At 43.7% G+C, this 22,866-nt stretch overlaps 1 protein-coding gene across 1 annotated transcript in view; it reads left to right on the top strand.

Moving 5' to 3' along the window:
• The window catches only part of NMNAT1 (nicotinamide nucleotide adenylyltransferase 1), a 45,893-nt gene extending 23,230 nt beyond the window's left edge, over nucleotides 1-22,663 (top strand). The window contains exons 3-12 of the mRNA XM_075278053.1: nucleotides 13-186; nucleotides 2,189-2,372; nucleotides 2,465-2,601; nucleotides 2,887-3,280; nucleotides 3,909-3,930; nucleotides 14,291-14,348; nucleotides 16,774-16,869; nucleotides 20,183-20,361; nucleotides 21,217-21,318; nucleotides 22,550-22,663. Of these exons, the coding sequence (XP_075134154.1) occupies nucleotides 13-186; nucleotides 2,189-2,372; nucleotides 2,465-2,601; nucleotides 2,887-3,280; nucleotides 3,909-3,930; nucleotides 14,291-14,348; nucleotides 16,774-16,869; nucleotides 20,183-20,361; nucleotides 21,217-21,318; nucleotides 22,550-22,612 (1,409 nt within the window). The 3' untranslated portion in view covers nucleotides 22,613-22,663. The remainder of the gene's footprint in view (nucleotides 1-12; nucleotides 187-2,188; nucleotides 2,373-2,464; nucleotides 2,602-2,886; nucleotides 3,281-3,908; nucleotides 3,931-14,290; nucleotides 14,349-16,773; nucleotides 16,870-20,182; nucleotides 20,362-21,216; nucleotides 21,319-22,549) is intronic.
• Nucleotides 22,664-22,866: the final 203 nt, after the last annotated feature.

Genomic DNA, 22,866 nt, shown 5'->3' with positions numbered 1-22,866 from the left:
CCTTCTCTGTAGATTGCTTTAGTAACCCTAATACCCTCCACTTAACTTCCTGGATTTCAGCTGAACCAATGGAGAAGTCAGATGAGCGGAGAGAGATTGTTCTCGTGGCTACAGGTTCTTTTAACCCCATCACTGTGATGCACTTGAGACTATTTGAATTGGCACGTGACTACCTCCATGGGACAGGTAAGGTTATACATGCAGCATCAGGGCTGTCGCTTATCGGTGAGGGGCCTAAGGTCCTTACGGTCTCTGGAAAGGTAGAGCTTATATCTTTTTACATAATTGTTTAGCATTTAAAGCCCATTTTACATTTACATTTAATCAATATAAAAGGCGGAGTCCTTTGCAATACTTACTATGTGTTGATCCTAAAATAAGTAAGCTTCAGCCTGTATTTTACTGCAGACTTGCACTCACTATTGCATGCTATAAGTCAGGATTAATATTGGAATATGTAATGTATGTGTACAGTGATATCACCAGAATAGTGAGGCAGCCGCAGCCCTGGATAATAATGTCAGAATTGCCGACTGGAGTGACAAGGAATCCTATGGTAGGTTCAAGGAATTGGGTCACTGAACTGCCAGGAACTATGTCCTGGATTCCCAGCTTGTAGACTACTTTAATCCTGACTTCTTGGTGAGCAGACTGACCTTGGTAGCTCGATAGCAGCAGTGGGGCGGCACTTAGCCTTGCTGTCTGCACAGTCGAGCATATGCACTTGTGTACTGTGGCTGGCACTTACGGTACATAGGGCACCTGGCTATGTTTTTCATGCCCTGTGACTGCCATTGTATTGGGCACAAGATGACTGGAATTGTTATAACTACATTGTAACTAAGTTTGTTTTAGTGCCTTGCAGCGGTCACTATAATGGACATCTGGTGACTGACCTTGTTATGGAGAGCCATAGACTTGCACTGTCTTGTGGGCCCTTTAAGCGTCACAGTTATGTGTAGTTCACATCTTTGGCGCAAGTCTTTTCTTCTGATCTGTCAGAAGACCAGAAGGACGGACAAATGGACTGCTAAAATAGCAGACAGCAGAATATGATAGACCACCTTAACTATAATGGGATCTGTCATATGTCTGTGGGATGTTCGTTCTTACAGAAATTACTGAATGAAAAAGTCAGACTTGCAGGATTTTTTTCATCCATCAACTTTAGACAGTTCTGCAATGGACAGACATCTAGTTAGATGTATACTCAGTCTTATGTTGGACTTTTTACAGGCTCTGTTATAGAGCCCTGTGGATTCCACTGTTATAAGCGCCCAAGTATTAGGGCTCCACCACTGACTCTACCAACAGAATAGTGAGTGCTGCTCTGGAGTATAATACAGTCTGTAAGTCAGGATCAGTACGTGAGAAGTAAGATATGTATGTACTCAGTGACTCCACCAGTTGCATAGTGAGAGCAGTACTGTATGTAGCATAATATAGGCTGTAACTCAGGATCAGCAATATAATACATTTTTTTAAAAATAAATTGTATTTATACATTGTAAGATGGGTGGCCTTAAAGGGATTTTTCAGGCAAAAAATGTCTGTTGATGGGTTAATATATGCACCTATACACCTTTATTAGTGTTTTGTGTGATTTCTTGGTGTATCTAGAAGCTCATGGTATATCCTACATTTATTTACATGGTTAAAATTTCTGCTATGTAAATTCCACACTAAGCCCTCTCACCTGACCTACTAAGCCCAACCCCCTACCCCATTATATACTTACCTCTCTTCCCTCCAGTCTTCCTCATTTGGGACGGCCCATCCTTCTTCTCTGACTACTATAGACCCAGCGCTGCTTTGTAGCTGATGATCCACCTCTACTGTGCAGGTCTCTGATGCTGCTCCCACACCTGCGCAGTAGAGGTGGATTATCAGCTACAAGGCCGCAATGTATCTATAGCAGTCAGAAAACAGGGAGAAGCCATCCCGCTGAAAGAGAGGTAAGTATGATGGAGTGGATTGGAAGGGGGGGAGGGGAGTAGTTCCAGAAATATTCAGTTTCTGGAAATTGGGAAACTGATCATCACCGGATAACCAGAAATCTACAAAAATATACATTTTTAATTTTTATTTAGAAAGTAGGTGGGGGAGGGTGTTTAGATTATTGTAGGGATTTCATTTTATCCCAGACAAACCCTTTATTTATGTACTTAACTTATGTGTCCTTCCATAGGAAAATATAAGGTTGTGAAAGGCATCATCTCTCCAGTCAGTGATGGGTATAAGAAGAAAGGGCTTATAGAGGGGTCTCACCGTCTAGCCATGGCACAACTGGCTACTGAGAATTCTGACTGGATAGAGGTGGACCCCTGGGAGTGTTCCAAGAAGGAATGGACAGAGACAGAGGCAGTATTAAGGTAAAGAGGAGAAGAAGTGGGGCACAGAGCAGTCACCCAATCTGCAGTCATGATTAGAATAAGACATTTGTATTACTGTTTGTATCCACCAGACACTACCAGCAGAAGCTAACCTGCACTGATACTGGGGAGAGCCAGGAAAAGAAGTCTGGGTACAGGAAGGGTCAAAAAAGGAAGAGAAATAATGTCTGCCACGATGTCCCAGACTATAACTGTCCAGAGAATAAAGGTATGAGTTCTTATAGAACGATAACCTAGATTGTTTTCTAATACTATATTCTGTGTTATACCTACCAACCACTGGACATGACCATTATGCAATTATGTTGTATTTTATACATAGCGCATTAGAGACCCAACATGAGCCGACCACTGGACATGACCATAATACAATTCTGTCATACTCTATACACTATAACTATAACATATAACTAGAACACTGAACTTACTAAATTTGTACCAGATGTGGCACAAGTGTGATCAGATCAGTTACATTGTGTTCTCTTTCTTTTAGCTCCCCCTCAGGTAAAGCTTCTTTGCGGAGCAGACTTCCTTGAGTCTCTTGGTGTCCCTAACCTTTGGAAGCCTGAACACGTCGTGGAAATTGTGTCATCTTTTGGTCTAGTCTGTATCACCAGGATGGGGAGTGATGCTCAAAAGTTCATCTACCAATCTGATGTCCTCTGGAAGTACAGGGACAATATCCATTTGGTAGAAGAGTGGATTACCAATGATATCTCCTCTACCAAGGTGCGAAGAGCCCTGCGGAGGGGAATGAGTGCGCGATATCTGGTGCCAGATTCTGTCCTAGACTACATCAAGAAACATGAACTGTATAGTGAAGATAGTGAGGAAAAGAATTCAGGCCTTATCCTAGAACCCTTACGTAGAAATGTCAAGAACCCTCAGTGAGGGTGGATTCGTCCTAACTTCTTTACTGCTTGTACTGTAAAGTGCAAAACTGTCTCCACACTGTAGAGGTATTCAGATAAACTATATTTTTAATGACCATAACTCAAGGTTTAACCTTCTTAGACTAGTCACCCGAAGGAGATGACAGAAGGAACTCATTTGCTCCTACATGTTAAGCCAATGCAAATCTCCAAACAGTCCCACCTACCCTTCTCTGATAAAAGAGGGGTCGCATGGCATGAGGTCATCAACTCTGATGGGAAGAACAGTATAGGACAGGCCACGGGAGCAAAAGGTCCAACATCTGTCATCTCCATGGGGTTGGTAGGAACTGGTGAATATTGCAATATGTCCATATCAGAGATACATGGTACTTTATAAAAGTCACGGCACATGAGGTAAACTTCTACAAGGTCATAAATATACACACTTTATGGGATAGCAAATCACTGGCATAGTAGCATGGTGTATGTGTCACCATAATTTGACTAATCTATTACAATAGATAGTGCTGGGCAAACAAACTATGGAATAGTCAAGTTGGACTCTAAACACAAAGTATTGTTACATCTGCATTCTAACAATAATGGCAGTGTGACTAATTCTGTCTTTGGTGCCCTGCAGCCGTCACTTTAATGGGCATCTGGTAAGTGATATTTGACTTACACTGTTTTGTGGGCCCCTCGAGTGTCACAGTTACATTTAGTCATCTTTGTAACCTGATTCCATTCTTCTAATTCATCGGAAGACCAAGAGACAGTTAAAATAGTGGACAATAGCGTAGCTTGAGGGACCCTATTGACTATAATGGAAACCATCAGGTGTCCGTCAGATGTCTGCTCTTTTTAACTGAAATCACCAGATGAAGAAGTCCGACTTTTCATCCAGAAACTTTAGACAGATCTATGCTAGACATACGCTTAGTGCAGATGTAAACCCAGCCTTATGTTGGCCTTGTGACGGGCACTGTTTGTAGAGCTCTGTGACTTCCACTGTTACAAGGATCTAAGTATTGTTGCGGGGCACAGTGCCTGGCACTAATATTGGGTTACTGTTACTGCCACTCTGAGGCTTGGTTTACATCTGAGCACAGTTCTCCGTTGTTCTCGTCCACTAGAGGACCCAAACATAGCCGGATCGCTATAATGGTTACCTTTGGACAACATAGACTGTAATGGGGTCCATCGGGTGTTCACCGCTTCTATACTGAAACCAATGTCCTATTGTGAATATGATGCCTACTTTACTAAATGATGTGCAAACCTGGAAGGTGCCTGTACTGCTGAATGTATAACATAACCGAATACACACCTGAAGTTGTGGTCACTTTTTATTTTAAGATTTGGATTTCCAGATTAGGGTAGGTTCACACTACCTATATTAAATGTCCTTTAATATCTGTTGCTATCATCTTATAATGGATGACAGAAACTGATATTAGGAACAGTAGTGTGAATGTGGCTTTAGCTAGTTGTGGAGATTTGTCAATGTGAAAGGACAAGGCAGCAGCTGCCATTTTTCAGCTTCGTTTGCTACTTTGCACAATATTGTCACTATATCATAATGCTGGACTACTGCTGCTATAAAAGAAATTGGGTTATTGGTTTGTTTCCCAAGAAATGTTTGTGAACGTTAAATAAATCACATGACTTGAGTCTTCATTTATTGTACTTTATACTTACATTTTGTGGATTCAACCTACAGTTACAGCTCCATGAAATCCGCTTCCATATGTTAATTGAAAAATATATATTACAGAATTGTCACTTTATTTTAGGTGATGATCACATTCCACTTCCTTTGCTTTCCAGAATAGTGACCTCTGCGCAAAACATAGAGCATGCCCACAACACTCCCACAGAAGTCCTGGGGCAGATTTTCAGTGGCAGTCTTGTTATCCATTACATCAGCAGGGTGCGCTTCATATGTTACTGTGCATTACTCCTGTATGCTTCCACATTTGGTTTAAGCCTGGTTCACATCTGCATTCTGGTTACCGTTCACAGAGTCCACTTGGGGACCCCTGAATGGAAACCAAGCTGCATATAAAAAGTGGTTACCGTATATACTCGAGTATAAGTTGAGTTTTTTAGCACAGATTTTGTGCTGAAAAAGTGCTCCTCGGCTTATAATAGAGTCATTACGGTAATTTTCTGCTAGCAGGCCAGGAACGCAGACCCCTCCCTCCCACTGCTCCATCACACGTCGGGTGACGTGGCCACGTAAGCTGAGGCCTGAACCCGGCGTGTGTCTGCTTCCTGGCGGGCTAGCAGAAGTACTTACGGTAATGTTTGAAATGTACAGCATTGCCATGCTCCTGGCAGTAGTGTGGCGATGCTGCGGCCCCGGCACCTGCCCCGATGTCTATCTGCCGGGTCTGTAAGGGCCGGTTCACACATGCTGATGTGTTCTATCTGTAAGGAGTCCGCATGAGGACCCTCCCAGACGGAATACAAGCGCAACTGCAAGCGCTTTGCCGTTCAAGTGCATGGGCCTCATAGACTATAATGGGTTCCGTGGGCTTGCCACACACTGCCCGCACGAACAAGCCCACGTACCCCATTATAGTCTATGGGGCCCGTGCACTTGAACTACACAGCACTTGCAGTTGCGCTTGCGTTCCGTCCATAGGGGTCCTCATGTGGACCCTTAGGGACAGAACACATCAGCATCTGGGAGATGGGCATAAGTGTAATGGCGCCACTGCAGAGCGTTCGCCATAGAAACCAGCACCTTCGGTAATGCCAGAGCTGCTTTGGCATCTCCGCTGTAAGAGTTACAGCGGAGGTGCCCTCTGGAGTTGTCCTCACCCACCCTCCAAGTTTAAAATTAGCCCCGGGGTCTGTCCCCACCAGCCCCATACCTTTAAATTTGCAGGCCGGCTCCTGCACGACGAGCTCACAGGAGCCGACCTGTTTTGATGACAGTTGGGAGCCTAATGAAGGCTCCCAGGCCTGTCATTGCTATATTACTATTGCGGCTGGTCTATGACCATCCGTAATAGTAATGTAGAGAATCTCCCATAGACAGCAATACACTTGGGGGTCTAGTGAAATAGTGAAAAAAAAAAAAGTTTTAAAAAATATAATAAAAGTTCTAAATCACTCCTTTCCCTAGAATACATATAAGGGCGGGTTCACACCAGCACCCGATCTCTGTTATGCAGGTTTCCGTTTTCTGTCGGCAGAAGACGGAAACCGACATTCACTGTCCGCCAGTGAGTCTTCTGCTCTCCGTGGCGAATCCGTTTTTTCTGCATGTCCGACTTTGTGTCCGGTTAAAAAAAAAAAAAAATTTCGCCGCGGACAGCAGAAGACGCTAACCGGTGAACACTTTTCAAACCCATGAATGGGTTTGAAAACTGCCTGTCAATTTCCGTCTCCTGCCCAGTTTCTCGGGCAGGAAATGGAAACCTGTATAACGGAGATCGGGCGCTGGTGTGAACTCGCCCTCAAAGTAGAAAATGACTGTAAAACACATACACATTAGGTATCCCTGTATCTGAAAGTGCCCGGTCTACAGAATATAGGGGATCTGCAGTGCTCCTATTCCATCAGTTAGGGGTTAATAGGATCACTGCAGATACCCTATATTCAGCCAGGCTGAGTTCTAAGTAGGGGGAAAAAAACCCAGTCCTCAAGCTCAGGGAAGGAGCAGACAGACAACCAAAACACCCCCTCCCCAGCACCCAGCAACTACTGCACCCAAAAATTCCAGCCATTTTAATTTTTGAAATTTTCCAGTAGCTGCTGCATTTTTCCCCCTCGGCTTATACTCGAGTCAATAAGTTTTCCCAGTTTTCTGTGGTAATATTAGGGGCCTTGGCTTATATTCGGGTTGGCTTATACTCTAGTATATACGGTACCTGGGTAATGGGTCTGTGTGGTTTCTGCACGAAAAATGCAGAGAGAAAAGTGCTGCTTCTAGGTCTTTTTCTCTACGCATGTTTCATGTGGATAGGGGAACAGAATGGCCCAAACGCAGATGTGAACTGGGTCTTACTGGTTGTTGGCGTACAAGTAAAATGCATAGTAACATGTGCTACATGAAAACATAGCACACAAAGGGTTACACTTCAAAGCTTGAACATCCGATAAATTCTGAATGATATCCTGACTGTTAGTTAATATGTTATTATTTATCGCCTGACCTGTCTCTGCACTGTTGATGTGACCAGACAGCCCAGGACAGGATGGGTCAATGTTCTAGATGTTACATGTTGCAGACATTCATTTGTGATTTCTAGTTTAACCCTAACATGACCATGGTTGCATATGGGTCATTCCTAGCACCAAATGTCTGACAAGTCTGTTATCGATAGTGGTCATAGAGATGACCCAGTATATAACACCACACATACTGATAATAGTGCAGTTCTTGCTATATTGGGGCACATTTATTAAGACTTGTGTTTCATATGCCAGTCTTAATAAAAGGCGCTGACTCCAAGGCATGCCTGATTTATATATATATATATATATATATATATATATTTATTGGCCTCCTTAAAGAGGACCTTTCATTAGATCGGGCACATACAGTTTTATATACTGCTGGAAAGCCAACATCGGCTTTCCCGATCTGTGCCCGGTGTAAAGCGCTATTGGTCCCGGTACCGTAGCGCTTTAGTGTCAGAAGTGCGTTTCTGACAGTTAGCCAGGGACGCCCTTCTGCCCAGCAGCGCCTATCGCGCTGTAGAGTGTGAGCGGGGAGGAACGCCCCCTCCCTCTGCTCACACAGCTCGTCCATAGACGAGTATTATCAGGAACAGGAGGGGGGGAGTTCCTCCCCGCTCCACAGTACAGCGCGATAGGCGCTGCTGGGCAGAAGGGCGTCCCTGGCTAAGTGTCAGAAACGCCCTTCTGACTGTAAAGCTGTTAGGGAGTAGCAGAGGATAATTCCCCAGAAGCTGCTGGTGAACCCTGGAGGGAGGGGCACAAGAGACAGTGAGCCCTAAGCTGAAGCCCCCCACTTTCCCTTCCTATTGCCAGACCCTATCCTAGGTAATAGGCGACAACCATGAAGACAGTCCCTCCCTGAATATGTGATACACAAAACGCAGACAAGACGAACAACAACAAAGGGAGGTCAGCTAGCCAGGGTTCGGTAACAGTCGAGCAATGCAGTGCCAAATCGGAGTCCAAAAGAATAATCAGTAGGGAAGCCAGAGGTCAAGGATTAGAATACAAGTAATTAAACAGCAAGAGAAACCAGCAAGCAAGAGGCAATAACCGGCACCAGTGTGACTGTGAGCCAAGACTAAATAGGGGAGGAAGAACCCGCCCTTGGAGTTGACAGGAAGACAGGCCGTCAATCACAGGGCAAGGTCAGATTAACCATTAGAGGATCAGAGCAAACTGAAGGTGAAGGAGATGGGTGTGGTGGAAAATCAATTACAGAACTAGAGCTGAGTTCACACAGTGCGACTAAAAACTTTAAGCAGATTATCAAACTGCACACGCCTCCTGCGCCGCAGCACGCGAGCAGAGGGTGGCGCAGAGGCCCGAACAGGCAGAGATGTTACAAAAGCGCTACGGTACCGGGACCGATAGCGCTTTACCCGGGGCACAGACCCGGAAAGCCGATAGTGCACTGAATTCAGCGCATTGTCAGCTTTCCAGCAGTATATAAAACTGCATGTGCCCGATCTGATGAAAGGTCCTCTTTAAAAGATGCGTACCTGTTACACATAATGGAAATTTGCACAAGTCAGTAACTGGCATAGATTCATGCTCCATATGGCTGTATGTTGTATGGGACATGTTGGGTGAATAAACTTCACTTTTTTGGGACACCATCTGTTTGAAATGCTGCTTTTCCCATTTGATCTACTGTTTGATGTGGACCTAGAGTTGGACGCCCTGCAAGCCACTATATATGATCAATTCCTCGATGCTGCTCTTTTTGTGTGCACATTACTGAGTAATTCTTAATGTATCTCTTATAGTACCTGAAGTTTCATTGTCCTAACACAGAGATCCAAACCCCCATCATAAATATAAAAAATATGTTTCTAGATGCCTGCCACCACCACTAGGTGAAGGTTAGATGCGTAATGTGGATAGTGTTTACATATGAACTAAGTACCAAGTAATCTACTGTAGGAACCTAAGTCACCCTATTAGAGACTGCTGAAAGTTAGAATTTTATCTTTAAACTTTTTCGCTAAGCTGTGATATGGAGAAAGGCAAACATTCACTTAAAGAGGACCTTTCATGGTCCGGGGCACAGGCAGTTCTATATACTGCTGGAAAGCCGACAGTGCACTGAATTCAGCGCACTGTCTGCTTTCTCGATCTGTGCCCCAAGTAAAGAGCTATCGGTCCCGGTACCGTAGCTCTGTACAGTCAGAAGGCCGTTCCTGACATTCTATCAGGTACGTCCTTCTTCAAAGCAGCGCCTATTGTGCTGTACAGTGTGAGCGGAGAGGAACGCCCCCTCCCCTCCTGATAATACTCGTCTATGGACAAGCACTATGAGCAGAGGGAGGGGGTGTTCCTCCCCGCTCACACAGTACAGCGCAATAGGCTCTGCTTTGAAGAAGAACGTACCTGACAGACTGTCAGGAACGCCCTTCTGACTGTGAAGAGCTACGGTACCGGGACTGATAGCTCTTTACCTGGGGCACAAATCGGGAAAGCCGACAGTGCACTGAATTCAGCGCACTGTCGGCTTTCCAGCAGTATATAGAACTGCCTGTGCCCCGGACCATGAAAGGTCTTCTTTAAAGAGGACTGATCACCGCCTCCAACAAATCTAGTTCTGTACATCACTTAGTAGCTGTTGCCCCACTGATTCTGGCACAGTTGATTATTTTTTTTTCCCCCTCTAGCCCCCAATATTTCTGAACAATCAATGCTGTTAGCTTTGGTGCCTGATATGCTTTACGGGCACTGTACTGTCAGGAGGGCGGTTTCAGGCTGGAGCATACAAGGGGTGTGATTTTGAGCTCCGATCCTGGCTGCTTTTGATTGGAGCTTTTAATCACACGCCCCCTGCCTGCCTAACACTGCTCTTGTTACAGAACTTAAATAGCAAATCAGGCACCAAAAGAAACGGTACTTGTTGCTCAGGAATGGTGGAGGCTAGAGAGAAAATTCTAGCAGCTCTGAATCAGTGGAACAGCACCTATTAACAGATGTTTTGAATTGGTGGAGATGGTGAAAAGACTTCTTTTAGCCCGGGGCCGCATATGGCATAAATGCTGTGGGGAAAAAATAAACAGATAATTGTGAAGTGGAAGGAAAATGATACATGGTTTTCAAAATGTTATTCAAAAAAAAATCTGAAAAGTGTGACATGCAAAAGTATTCAGCCTCCTGTAATCTAGATCAGATTTTATTTAGGGTTATCAATCAATTGCCTTCGGAAGTCACTTAATTAGTTAATAGGGTCTAGCTGTGTATTATTCAGTCTCCATATAAATACATCTGTTCTGTGAAAGCCCCAGTGGTTTGTTAGAGAACACTAGTGAACAAACAGCATCATGATTACCAAGGAACTCACCAGACAGGTCAGAGATAAAGTTGTGGAGAAGTTTAAAGCAGGGTTAGGTTATAAAAAAAAAAAAAAAGACTTATTCCAAGCTTTGAGCAACCTAAGGAGCACTGTTCAATCCATCATCCAAAAATGTAAAAAGTATTCTGCAACTGCCAACCTACCCAGACATGGATGTCTACCTAAATTGACAGATCGAGCAAGGAGAGCACTGGTCAGAGCAGCAGTCAAGAGGCCCATGGTCACTATGGAGGAGCTGCTGAAATCCACAGCTCAGCTAAGATTAATCTGTCCATGGGACAACTATAAATCGTGCAATCCACAAATCTGGCCTTTTCTGGAAGAGTGGTAAGAAGAAAACCATTGTTGAAAGAAAGACATAAGAAGTGTCATTTGCAGTTTACCACAAGCTATATAGAGGACACAGCAAACATGTAGAAGAAGGTGCTCTGGTCAGATGAGACTGAAGTTGAACTTTTTCGTCTAAATGTTTAGATGAAAAAGTTCAACTTCAGTCTCATCTGACCAGAGCACCTTCTTCCACATGTTTGCTGTGTCCTCTATATAGCTTGTGGTAAACTGCAAACACCATCCCCCCCTACTGTGAAACATGGTGGGGGCATCATTATGCTTAGGGGGAGGCTTTTCTTCAGCAGGGACAGGGAAGCTGGTCAGAGTTGATGGGAAGATGGATAGAGCTAAATATGAGGCAATCTTGGAAGAAAACCTGCTGGAGGCTACAAAAGACTTGATACTGTGAAGGAGATTCACCTTCAAGAAAGACAATGGGGCACAATCATCTATGTGTTTTCACTGTCATGTGGGATTTATGAAGCGTTTTCTTTTTTTTATTTTATGTGAGAATTCCCTATTTGACATTGTAATTTTGGCAAAAAAAAAAGTAGGCATGGCCGATCGGGTGAACGTGTGTTTGCCAAATTTATGATTTCCGCCTTTTTAAAAAAGGTGCATATATAGTCGCAAAATCACTCTACTAAAAAAAAAAGAAAAAATCACTCTACTCTGCGAGTCACATACAAAACAATGCAGATTACAGGACACAATTGCAGATGTATAAGACACACACAAAACTATGTACAGTTAGCAGACTAAGGGCGGGTTCACACCTGCGCCCTTTCTCCGCTTTGTGGGTTTGTTTCTTCTGCCCGAGAAACTGGACAGTAGACGGAAACCCGGCAGTCAATTTTCAAACCCATTCACTTGAATGGGTTAGCAAAGTGACCACCTGTGAGCATATTCTGCCTTTTCGCGGCAAAACTGTTTTGTTTTTTTTTGTTTTTTTTTTTTTAACCAGGCACAAAGTCCTGCATGTCCAACTTTGTGTCCAGTTAAAAAAATCAGAGAGGCACAAGCCGCTCACGGGCGGTCGTTTGGCAAACCCATTCAAGTCAATGGATTTGAAAATTGACTGCCGAGCTCCCGTCTCCTATCCGGTTTCTCGGGCAAAAGATGGAAACCCGCAAAGCGGAGACTGGGCGCAGGTGTGAACCCACCCTTAAAGGGGTTTTCTGGGCAGAAAATCATATATATATATCCTATTAATATTATAAAGGTTGAAGTTTGTGAGTTTGGATGTTTGTGGGTTTGTGTGTTTGGATGTTTGTTCCTCAATCACAGCCAAACGACTGAATGGATTTGGGGGAAATTTCACACACACATATATATATATCCCAGAAAAAGGTAGTAGGCTACTTTAAATGTGGGTCACTCACCCCAAATCGCCACCGTGACCCTCCAAACAATCCTATGGCTCAGCTGTAGAAGCTGGCATTCCGCCAGCGCTGGTCTGTGCACGCACCTCCTATTGGTGTATGGTAGGCTGTGGGCGGGCTCTGGAGTCAGGGCTGCGGCACCATAGGTTGGGGGATGAAGGTGGGCATGCCGATTCAGCAGGGAAACAGTGAGGAAGATGGCGGCAGCCCACATGGTCCCGGCGCCGGCGCAGCTATCCCAGGCCACCTACACACCTCGCAGACGGAGGAGGCTGCTGCACCCGACACACCACAGGTCAGTGCAGCGGGTACAGGGGGTTGGAGAGGGGGTATCCCGGGGGAGAGGGGGTGTCCGGGGAGGGGGGGTGTCGTGTCCCTAGGTTGGTGTCCCCAGGAATCAACCATATTCCCCAGTGTAGTTGGACTCACTTTGCCACGCTCCCCCGCCGCTCTCTCCACTCGCTTGCTGCACATAGGTGTCGGGCGGCTGGCTGCGTATGGCAGGTACACTGCAATACAGGTGCTGGTATTCGGCAATGCATTGTTTAATACCAGCGCCTCTATTGCAGTCTACCTGCCTAGGCTGCAATACAAGTGCACGCCTGACAGGCCAGGGAGGCAGCGCGAGGCTCCGGCTGTCATAGCAACCTGACACCGGCCCTCGCTCTGCCTCATATACGCCACACGCAGCCTGACACGTATGTGCAGCGAGCGGAGAGAGCGGCGGGGGAGCGTGGCAAGGTGAGTCCAACTACACTGGGGCCGATGTGGGGGGGGGGACATGAAGCTGGGAACAGAGAAGGGGGGACAAGAAACTGGGGGCAGATGACGGGGGGACAGGAAACTGGGGGCAGAGATTGGAGGACAAGAAACTGGGGGCAGAGATGGGGCGACAAGAAACTGGGGGCAGATGAAGGGGGGAAAAGAAACTGGGGGCAGATGAAGGGGGGGGGAAAGAAACTGGAGGCAGATGAAGGGGGGGACAAGAAACTGGGGGCAGAGATGTGGGGACAAGTAACTGGAGGCAGAGATGGGGGGACAACAAACTGAGGGCAGAAATGGGGGGACAAGAAACTGGGGGCCGATGAAAGGGGGGACAAGAAACTGGGGGCAGATGAAGGGGGGGACATGAAACTGGGGGCAGAGATGGGGGGACAAGAAACTGGTGGCAGAGAGGGGGGCCAAGAAACTGGAGGCAGAGATGGGGGGGGCAAGAAACTGGAGGCAGAGATGGGGGGCCAAGAAACTGGGGGCAGACATGGGAGAACAAGAAATATAAGCGGTTCAGCATATTGTATATATGTGTGCGCGCTAGTGATGGGTAATAAGTACACTCATACACCCTTTAGCAGTTTTTTTTAATTAAAATTCTGAAAAAGGATATTTCTGGCACTCTATATCCTTCTTCATTAAATATGGCGGTGAGATGCCTTTTCTGAGCACCTAACTTATTGAGTACCGAGTGACGGATCATTATATCTAAATTAAAATTTTGAAAACCATGAATCATTTTCCTTCCACTTCACAATTATCTGCTACTTTGTGTTGGTCTATCACTTAATATCTCAATAAAATACATTTGTGTTTGTGATTGTAAGGTGACAAAATGTGAAAAAGTTCAAGGGGTGTGAATACATTTGCAAGGCACTGTATATCGATTTGCCATATAACCTAATAACCCTTCATATCGATCATATAAGGGGTAGTCTAGGGGGTCTCCCTGGGAGAAGGGGCTTGGTTGTAACTATTACCTCAGGCTGCCTCTGCCTCCTACAGCGGCTTCATATGTATGGTTTGCAGAGACTTCCCGTCCAAGCAGGGGCCCAGCGGGCAGGTATCTCAGTATACAATAGTCATTGACGTCACTGACAAAACTATCAGCAGGGTCCAACTTAAGATCACAAAATAATTCAAATATACAAACATAAGAAACATGAATTGCTACAATACGGTCCGGATGCTTATCCTATTGTGAACTGTCAACTTATTATTATTATTATTATTATTATTATTATTATTATACACAAACACCAAGGAACAGAAATGAGCTGATCTTTATATAAAACATCTTGGCTGCCTGTGATTGGATGAAGAATCTTTTATTCTTTGCAGAATTGCCATTCTTATCCATGGGCTGAATTCAAGTGAATGGAACAATAGTTACAGCTCATGTACACAAGTGACACTATTTTGGTTGGGTAGAGTCTGTATTGCTTTTTTTTTTTGTCTTTTAAGCTAACTTTGTATATTACATTAAGGGTACGTTCACAGAGGAAATTGGTCAAATAGAACAAAATCTTCAGAAATTTGAAGTGGATAGACAGAAGAATAGACAGGGCATTTCTTTTCGTTTTTGGTGGCTGAAAAATAAAATCTGCCTCCTATTGAAATGAATGGAGGGCAGATTTCAGGCAGATTCTGCTACCCTAAGGTTTTTTCATCATATTGTTACATTACAGGGGTATTACATCAGGTCAGCCTGAACCCTAGAGACTTGTGGCTCTTACCAGTGTGCAGACCTGCTATTGGATATTATTTCTCTTCCCTCTCACCCCATCCAGACGTTCAACAGTGCCAAGTAGAGCAAACTCCACAGTCAAGTCTGCATTCGACAGGTCAAACAAATAGGATTCTGCTAGGCAGCCTTGGTCATGACATGGCTCACTTCTGTGCGTGACACATTAACTGGTTAATTTTAGACACAGTCCTCACTGTGAACGCTGGTGACTGTAAAGACCTGGGATTCTAAGTATGAGAGCTTTAGAGTATGTTCACTACTTTAGAAAAATTTCAAGGCAAAAAAAACCCAACATAATCGCAGTGTGTAAAGAAACGCTTATATAAACAGTATAAGGCTGGGGCCCTTTGTGGTGTAAATGCTGTGGTTTGCCAACGACGGAAACACCACGGGAAAAAAACGGGGTGTTCTACAATCACAGCAAAGTGGATATAGGATTCTAGTGAATCCCATCCCCAATTTGTGGAAAAATATGTGCAGTGGATACACTGGGAATTTCAAATCCATCTCAGTTTTGGAAATCACAGCATGTCCATTATGCCTACAGGAATGCTGGCGGTTTCCCCATAGGTATAATTGAAGCAGAAAGACCCCAGAGGAAACCTCTGCAGACTTTCTGAGAAAAGCGCTGCAGGTATAACGTGATGTGTTGCCGCCACAGTTTTTCTCGAAGTGCTTTCTTGCTGCAGGAAAAAAAAAACGTGCCTGCAACCTGCAAATGAAATGCCAGTAACATACAGATTTGTGGGGAACAGAACAAGGAGACATTGGCACTTGGGGTTCAGAACAATGACATGCTGTATACTACAATTAGATACTGTTTCTTTTACTACAGGACAATGATACACTGAAAAATGGGGTACAGAATGGTAATATGGTGGCACAAGACAATGACACTGATCTTTAGGGTGCAAGACAATGACACAGTCTAGAGATGAGCGAACACTGTTCGGATCAGTCGATCCAAACAGCACGCTCCCATAGAAATGAATGGAAGCACCTGGCACGTAGACTTTGCCGGCAGCTGGCCGCTTAACCCCCTGCATGCCGGTCGCTTCCATTCATTTCTATGGGAGCGTGCTGTGAGCGTGGTGTTCGGAACGGCTGTTCCAAACAGTATTCGCTCATCTCTATTACACACTGATACATTTGGGCTAGAGCGCTGACATAAGGCCACTCAATTCCCTGATGAGTAGGTCTATATACACATGAGGCTCCAGAACTGCAGAACATACTTATGACCAGAGTTGCTATATTTTTCATTATGGGGACACTGGCCATTTAAGGGTCAAACACAGTTATCTTCAATAATGGGAGTTATTTCCCATCATGGATAACTGTTCTTATATTCGCAGCTATTGCTCATTCATTTGCTTATATAAGTAACATGTGTTACAGCCTGAAGACACTTTCATCAATTTGGACTTATGATTGCAGGTTTCATATACTTGAATTCCCCTACAAGTACAGTGACGACACGACTGTGTGTACCAGGCCTTAGGTGTTACAATTTAAATGGAGTATGTATTGTAAGAAAACCATAAATGACACTATAGTGTTTAACCCCACCCTGCACAGGGTCTGTGCTCAAGCTGAAGGCAAAGAGTTAAAGTCAGCAGATTTGTGCATGGACCTCCCTGCTGAGCTAGGAGACACTCCTCCACAATGGGTATATAACTGCTTGGCTCTGGTGGGAATCTAGAGCTCCTCAGATCCTGCAGCTATTTTTCCTGCTCAGCAGTTATCACTTTCACTGGTCTCATGGCTCCATTGGACTTCAGCGGCACCTGGGTCATGGTCAGCAATGAAAACTTTGACCGCTATATGCAGAGCTTGGGTAAGTGGACAGTAAGGTCTAGGTTTTGTTCTGAGTATATTATGGGTGTGTTAAGTGTTTGTGTTTTTTTTTTTTTTTTTTTTTTTTTTTTTACTCCTGATGTAGTGGTCTCTGGCAGGGGCTGCTGTTAGTAGTTGCTTCTATGACCTGAATATATTGCTGGTTACTACAGGGCATTGATATGGTTCACCTTCCTAAGTACAAACTCCAGAGTCTTTGTGCACATTGCAGAGGTCAGTACACTGAACTGAATGATATCCTATACTATGTGGCCCCTGCTGACACACTGAGGTCTTATCTGATATGCAATGTGTTTATAAGGTGGTAGGAAAATATGTAGGATTCTTCCAGACTTTCTTCTATGTACAAGCTGAGTAAGTATTTCTGAGAATGTAATTGATAAAATTGTATACAGCTGTAATATGTGTGCTTGAGTTACAGCAGTGGTGAAAGCCTAATGCCCCAGAAGGAGTTAAATAGTTTAAATTTATTGCTAATTGTATACATTGTACTCTTTATGACTGAGTGCTTGTAACTATGGCGGTCATGTGAACTTGATCTTTGGCTATTTAGAATCTGTATTTTAGTCTAAAAATGTTCTCCATTCTAAAGTCTCTGTAAATACATTGACCCGATTTACTAGATATACCATTGCTGGTGTAAAATTGCTATATGTTTGGCATATAGAGGCCGCCTCAGTTTCCAGACCAAAATACAGGTAGCTGCAAATATACCGCCAGCGGCACACTCTGCTCTGGATTAGGCCCAATGAATGGGCCTAGGAAGGAGTGTCTTCAGGTAGGAACAAACTGCTTTTGGAAAAAAAAGAACTGACTGGCTCCCATTGATTTTAATGGGGGAGTTGTGTTTTGTTTTTGTTTTTTTTGGGTCAGGATTTTGAAGCAAAATCACAATACACTGTGTGAACTCAGCCTTAGACTCGCATAGGAAATGCCTGCCTTAATTCCCCCCCCCACCTTCTCCATTGTATTTTCTATTTTCTGCAGGTTATTTAAAAATGCAAGTTTCTGATCAGACAGGCCCTTGAGGTTGAGTTGAAATGGGGTAGGAACTTTCCAAAATCCATATCTCCAGAGCAGACACTGAAAAATGGATTCTCCAAGTTTTAGCTCTCAATTACCTACATGAAAATCCTCTTGCATATGACACCCTTAATATTTTATATAATTTCCCTAGTGCTGGTGAATAGCTATGCAGCCTGTGAATAAAGCACTGGCGAGGAATGGATCATCAGAATACTACATGGCCTCTAGGCAAATGATCTCTGTCTGGTGACCGCTCCAAATGTTATTGTGATCCTGCATATAAACAGCAATTTTATTTTTGACAATGTAATATCTCAATTTATAAAACAAAAAAAAATCCTTAAACCTAATACATGTTAAGGAGTAAACTAGCACAAGGGAGCCGTCCATCTACATGTCATGATGGTATTAGAACAATGATCTCTCCTGTTCAAGTCACAGATTGTATTCAAGATAAACAACTGAGTCACAGGCGCTGGTTCTAATCTGTTCCTATAATTATAGTATCAGTGACAAGCCAAGCAAACTGTGTGCTGCCTGCAGAGATGTATCTCCATCACCTACTGTAATGGACAGGAGGCTCTATCACAGGGTTTATGTACCTGACACATAGACCCATGACACACACATGTTTTTAACCCTATACACATGAGCACCTTTTACCATTGTGTGTGGGTTTCCTCCCACACTCCAGAGACTTGCTGATGGGAAATTTTTAACATGAGCCCTATATGGAGCAGTGACTGCATTATCTGTAAAGCACTGTGGAATATGTTGGAAGTATACAAGTAAGGGCTCGTTCCCACAATGTAACTGATATGTAAAATGGGTTCTGATTAAAGTGCGTAACACATTGAAATCAATGGGTTAAAAAGCCTCCCATTGATTTCAATGTGTAGCGCGCGTAAGACGGAACCCATTGAAGTCAATAGGACTGTTTTGAAGCACTGACTCAAACGTCTTTACGTATCAGAATGAGTGCCACGTTACATCGTGGGAAAGAGCCCTAAAGGGACTAGAGTTGTGTGCAGTATCCGTATATACAGAATAAAGGCTTTTCAGATGATGCACACAGCATACTGGTCAAGATAAGTGGTACTGTGCACCCTTCTTCTGTTCCTGACTGGAGTCGTCTTGTTCCCTTGACTCAAGGACTTTTTGGTCATATAATGTCATCTTATGATGTGTTCTTGCAGTCAAAGTGGGGAAAAAACTGTGGACTGGAGACCCTTACATACATCAGTCAACTGCTGCCCCCTGCAGTCCTAGGAGAGCACCTCCATGGACATCTTAGTACCTCATGGATGGTGTGACCTCATCAATGAGCACAAATGTGTATTGCCAGTTGCCATGACAGACTAAGGGTAATCTAGAACTCTCTCGCCTTACCTGATGTGTCACAATGGGGCGAATTCATAATTCCCTCTGCCAGAAAAGTTGTGGGATGACATTGAGGCATACATCTGGTGCAAGGCCCTTTCTTCTATCAAACATGTACTTCAAGTCCCAGTCCAATGTATCCATGCAGGTAAAATGTATCAGTCTGACATCTAGGCTGTTTATCTTGCATAGGATTGACTATGTAACAAACTGTAAGGCTGGATTCACACTACCATTGTAGTCTCCATAGGGGAACTCTACAGCAGAGTCTCCTAAAATCGGAGAAAAGTCCTGTGAGGTGTTTTCTCTCCACTGGTCTCAGTACGAAACCATTGGAAACCTGGTGTACCCCATTATAGTCTATAGGTTTCCAAATATAACTGCTTTTAAGTGGACATGGTCTCTATCTTTCGGGTCCCGTTTGGACCTGAAGGACGGAAGCAAACGCTAATGTAATCAGAGGCTGCACATAGTGTTTTCAGTCATTGACCTCACTCTATTTTGAGCTCTAAGGTTTGAAGTATACCATGAGACAGATGATATCATTGAAAAAATAAAGTAAAATGCACCATGTCCAACTGACAGTTTCACTGTCTTGTCTAGCTTTGCATTGTCTCAAACTTTCACAGTAACGTTCTGCCCAAATATATTAGAGCTGAAAAACTGGAATGCTTTTAAGAAGAGTTGTTGGATATAGTGATGGCCTTTGTGGCCGCTTGGGAATTTTCGTGTTTCCTGTTCTGTATACTGTCTTCATGGTGTGCTTGTACTATTTTCTAAAAGGCTTTAATGAGGAGGGGGGGATACAATTAAAAAAAAACTGAATAACACTAAACTGGGTAGCATTATCTGTATTAAACTCAAACCTATGTCTCTGTTGGCTACAGGTATCGATATTGTTACCAGGAACTTGGCAAAGCTAATAAAACCTCAAAAAATCATAGAGCAAAATGGAGATTCATTTGTTATCAGAACCTTGAGCAGCCTCCGCAATTATCAGGTTCAGTTCACACTGGGACAAGAGTTTGATGAAGACACGAAGGGCCTGGATAATCGGAAATGCAAGGTACAGCTGGATGGTCTAAAAATGTATACATGAGACTGTCATCCAAATCTAGGCATCGACCTTCAGAGCTACATACTTGGAGTGTGTGGTGGGGGCTTCGAAGTCACATTCCATTGTCGCATACCACAGTCTAGGTCAGGGGTACACAACTACGTTTAGTAATGGTCGGTTGACCGCAATCAAGTAAAGTTGCATTTTTTTTTTTTTTTTTTTTTTTTTTTTTCAGACAAAGACATGTCTAGCTATAAGATGCACCCCGTGTGCAGCGGTACTAATGAGCATATTACCGTGGATGGGGGCTTTTAAGGAGCATTAGGGCCCGTTCCCATGGAATAACGCTGCACTCATTCTGACACATAAACATGTCAGAGTGAGCGCTTCAAAACAGAATCCCGTTGACTTCAATGGGTTCCGTTTAACACGCATAACACACTGAAATCAATGGGTTAAAAAGCCTCCCATTGATTTCAATGTGTAGCGCGCTTAAGGCGGAACCCATTGAAGTCAATGGGATTCGGTTTTGAAGCGCTCACTCTGACATGAGTTTACATGTCAGAATGAGCGCAGCATTACTCTGTGGGAACGGGCCCTTATACAGTGGGAGGCACTAATGCCCCCACACAGTGTAATAACCCACCACACTATGTGCCTCAGTATCCCCTACAGTATAATTTCCCTATTAATGCCCCCACTTTTTTTTTTTTCTTCCCTCTTTTTTGCAAAGAAGTAAGCCAAGTAGATCTAACTATTACTGAAATGAGGAAGGAGTCGGCAACTCATTAATTCCGCGTTACTTTTGTTGCAGTGGATAACCTTACGATTTTTTTTTTTTTTTTTTTTCCCCTCCTCCCTCAGAGCCTGGTAACCTTGGACAATGGGCGTCTCATCTGTGTTCAGAAAGGAGAGAAGAAGAATCGAGGGTGGATACATTGGATGAATGGTGATGATCTACACTTGGTATGTAATGTACAGTAATTTATGGGCTTGTTCAGACCAGCATCTGGATAAATGGATCATTCTGGGATATATTGTCCTGCTGTCCCTAGTCATTTTATGATAACTGACAGAACTGTAAAGTCCAGAGTCGGCTAAATCAGGTGTTACACCGCTTTTCCTGCAAACATTGACCTGGATCTTCTACTGCGGTACATCTTGGGCCCATGTGGCTCAAGCTGAAGTTTTTCCAGCTCACCAGAAATATTGATGTGGCTTTGTAGAAAAGGAGATGTACGTTAAAGATGTAGCAAAATGGTCATAAAAGTCTAGCTCAAAAAATGAGTCTAAAGAGTTTAGATTTGTCATTCAGTATCGGCCACTAGGACCTTCTGAGACTGCCTGGCTAAGTACACATTGTCCATTATATATGGGCCATTGCTGAGTGAGTACGTGTAGAGCTGCTCATCATAATCCTCATGGCTGGAATTACAAAACTACAAAGGCTGACAAGAGCATTACAGCGGCAGAGCTGATGGGGAAGAATGTATACTACTGTAGTCTGATCTACAGGCATTTTGCCTCAGTTGAACTGGCCCATACGGCGGCGCGGATGCCTTACATTTCAGGTGTGGTACGGACTTCCACACAGGAGGCAGATAAAGTTGAAAACAATGGTGGAACATGGAGCTTTAATGTGTCATTGGCCACTGGAAGGCATTATAATTGGTGAGACACTTAAAGGACTCTATACTGTTGTATCATCACTGTTATAAATTGAAGGACACTATGTGATAGGAATAGAAGGGGTTAGGGGCACAACATGACACACTAATTTTTTTTCTTATTTTTGTGTGTGAACAGGGAAATACAAATCTGTTATACATGTTCTTTGTGTGTTCCAATCCCAGCCTTGGCTTATAAAGATACAAAATGCTGTCATGTGACTAAGGCCTTGTGGTTAGCAATGACCCCACACTGCAGGACCGTGCGGCCTGTCTCATCCCAATTACATGTGGCTCTGATATTCTGTACATGCACACAAGCCTTCTACTCATCAAAAAGCTTTATTAATTAACCATTGTATTTCCATTCTCAATCTGTAAATGTAACTTTTTATTGAACGGGACTCCCTTCTCAAAGTAAAGCTGTGGGTCATAAAGTGATGTATTGCATATGAATGCCTGGCAGTTCTATTTCATGCAATGCTGGTACTGCCATACTGAGAATAACTTATACGTATCTCATCCCACAGGAACTGAGCTGTGAAGATCAGGTGTGTAAGCAACTGTACAGAAGAGTGCAAGACAACTGTTGAGGATCCCTCAGTACTGCTGTCTGGATTATACATGTATCTATGCAATAAGTGTCTGTCTTCTATATTTATATTTCTAGAATATTTTCTTCTCATGTAACCCTTTCAGTGGCCATGAATGTTAACTAATGGATTTTTCTGTTACATTTGCTTAGTAAAATACTTAGAACTGTGAACAAATGTCTAAGTCTCTCATTTATAGATGCAGTTTGTGTATGTAAATGTTAATCTTAGAGGAGCTTATTTAGCACTCCGCT

Source organism: Leptodactylus fuscus, chromosome 6, assembly GCF_031893055.1.
Source record: "Leptodactylus fuscus isolate aLepFus1 chromosome 6, aLepFus1.hap2, whole genome shotgun sequence".
In the NCBI taxonomy this organism is placed as follows: Eukaryota; Metazoa; Chordata; class Amphibia; order Anura; family Leptodactylidae; genus Leptodactylus; species Leptodactylus fuscus.
The sequence above is the reverse complement of the archived record's forward strand: the minus strand, read 5'-3'. Positions and strand labels throughout refer to the sequence as shown.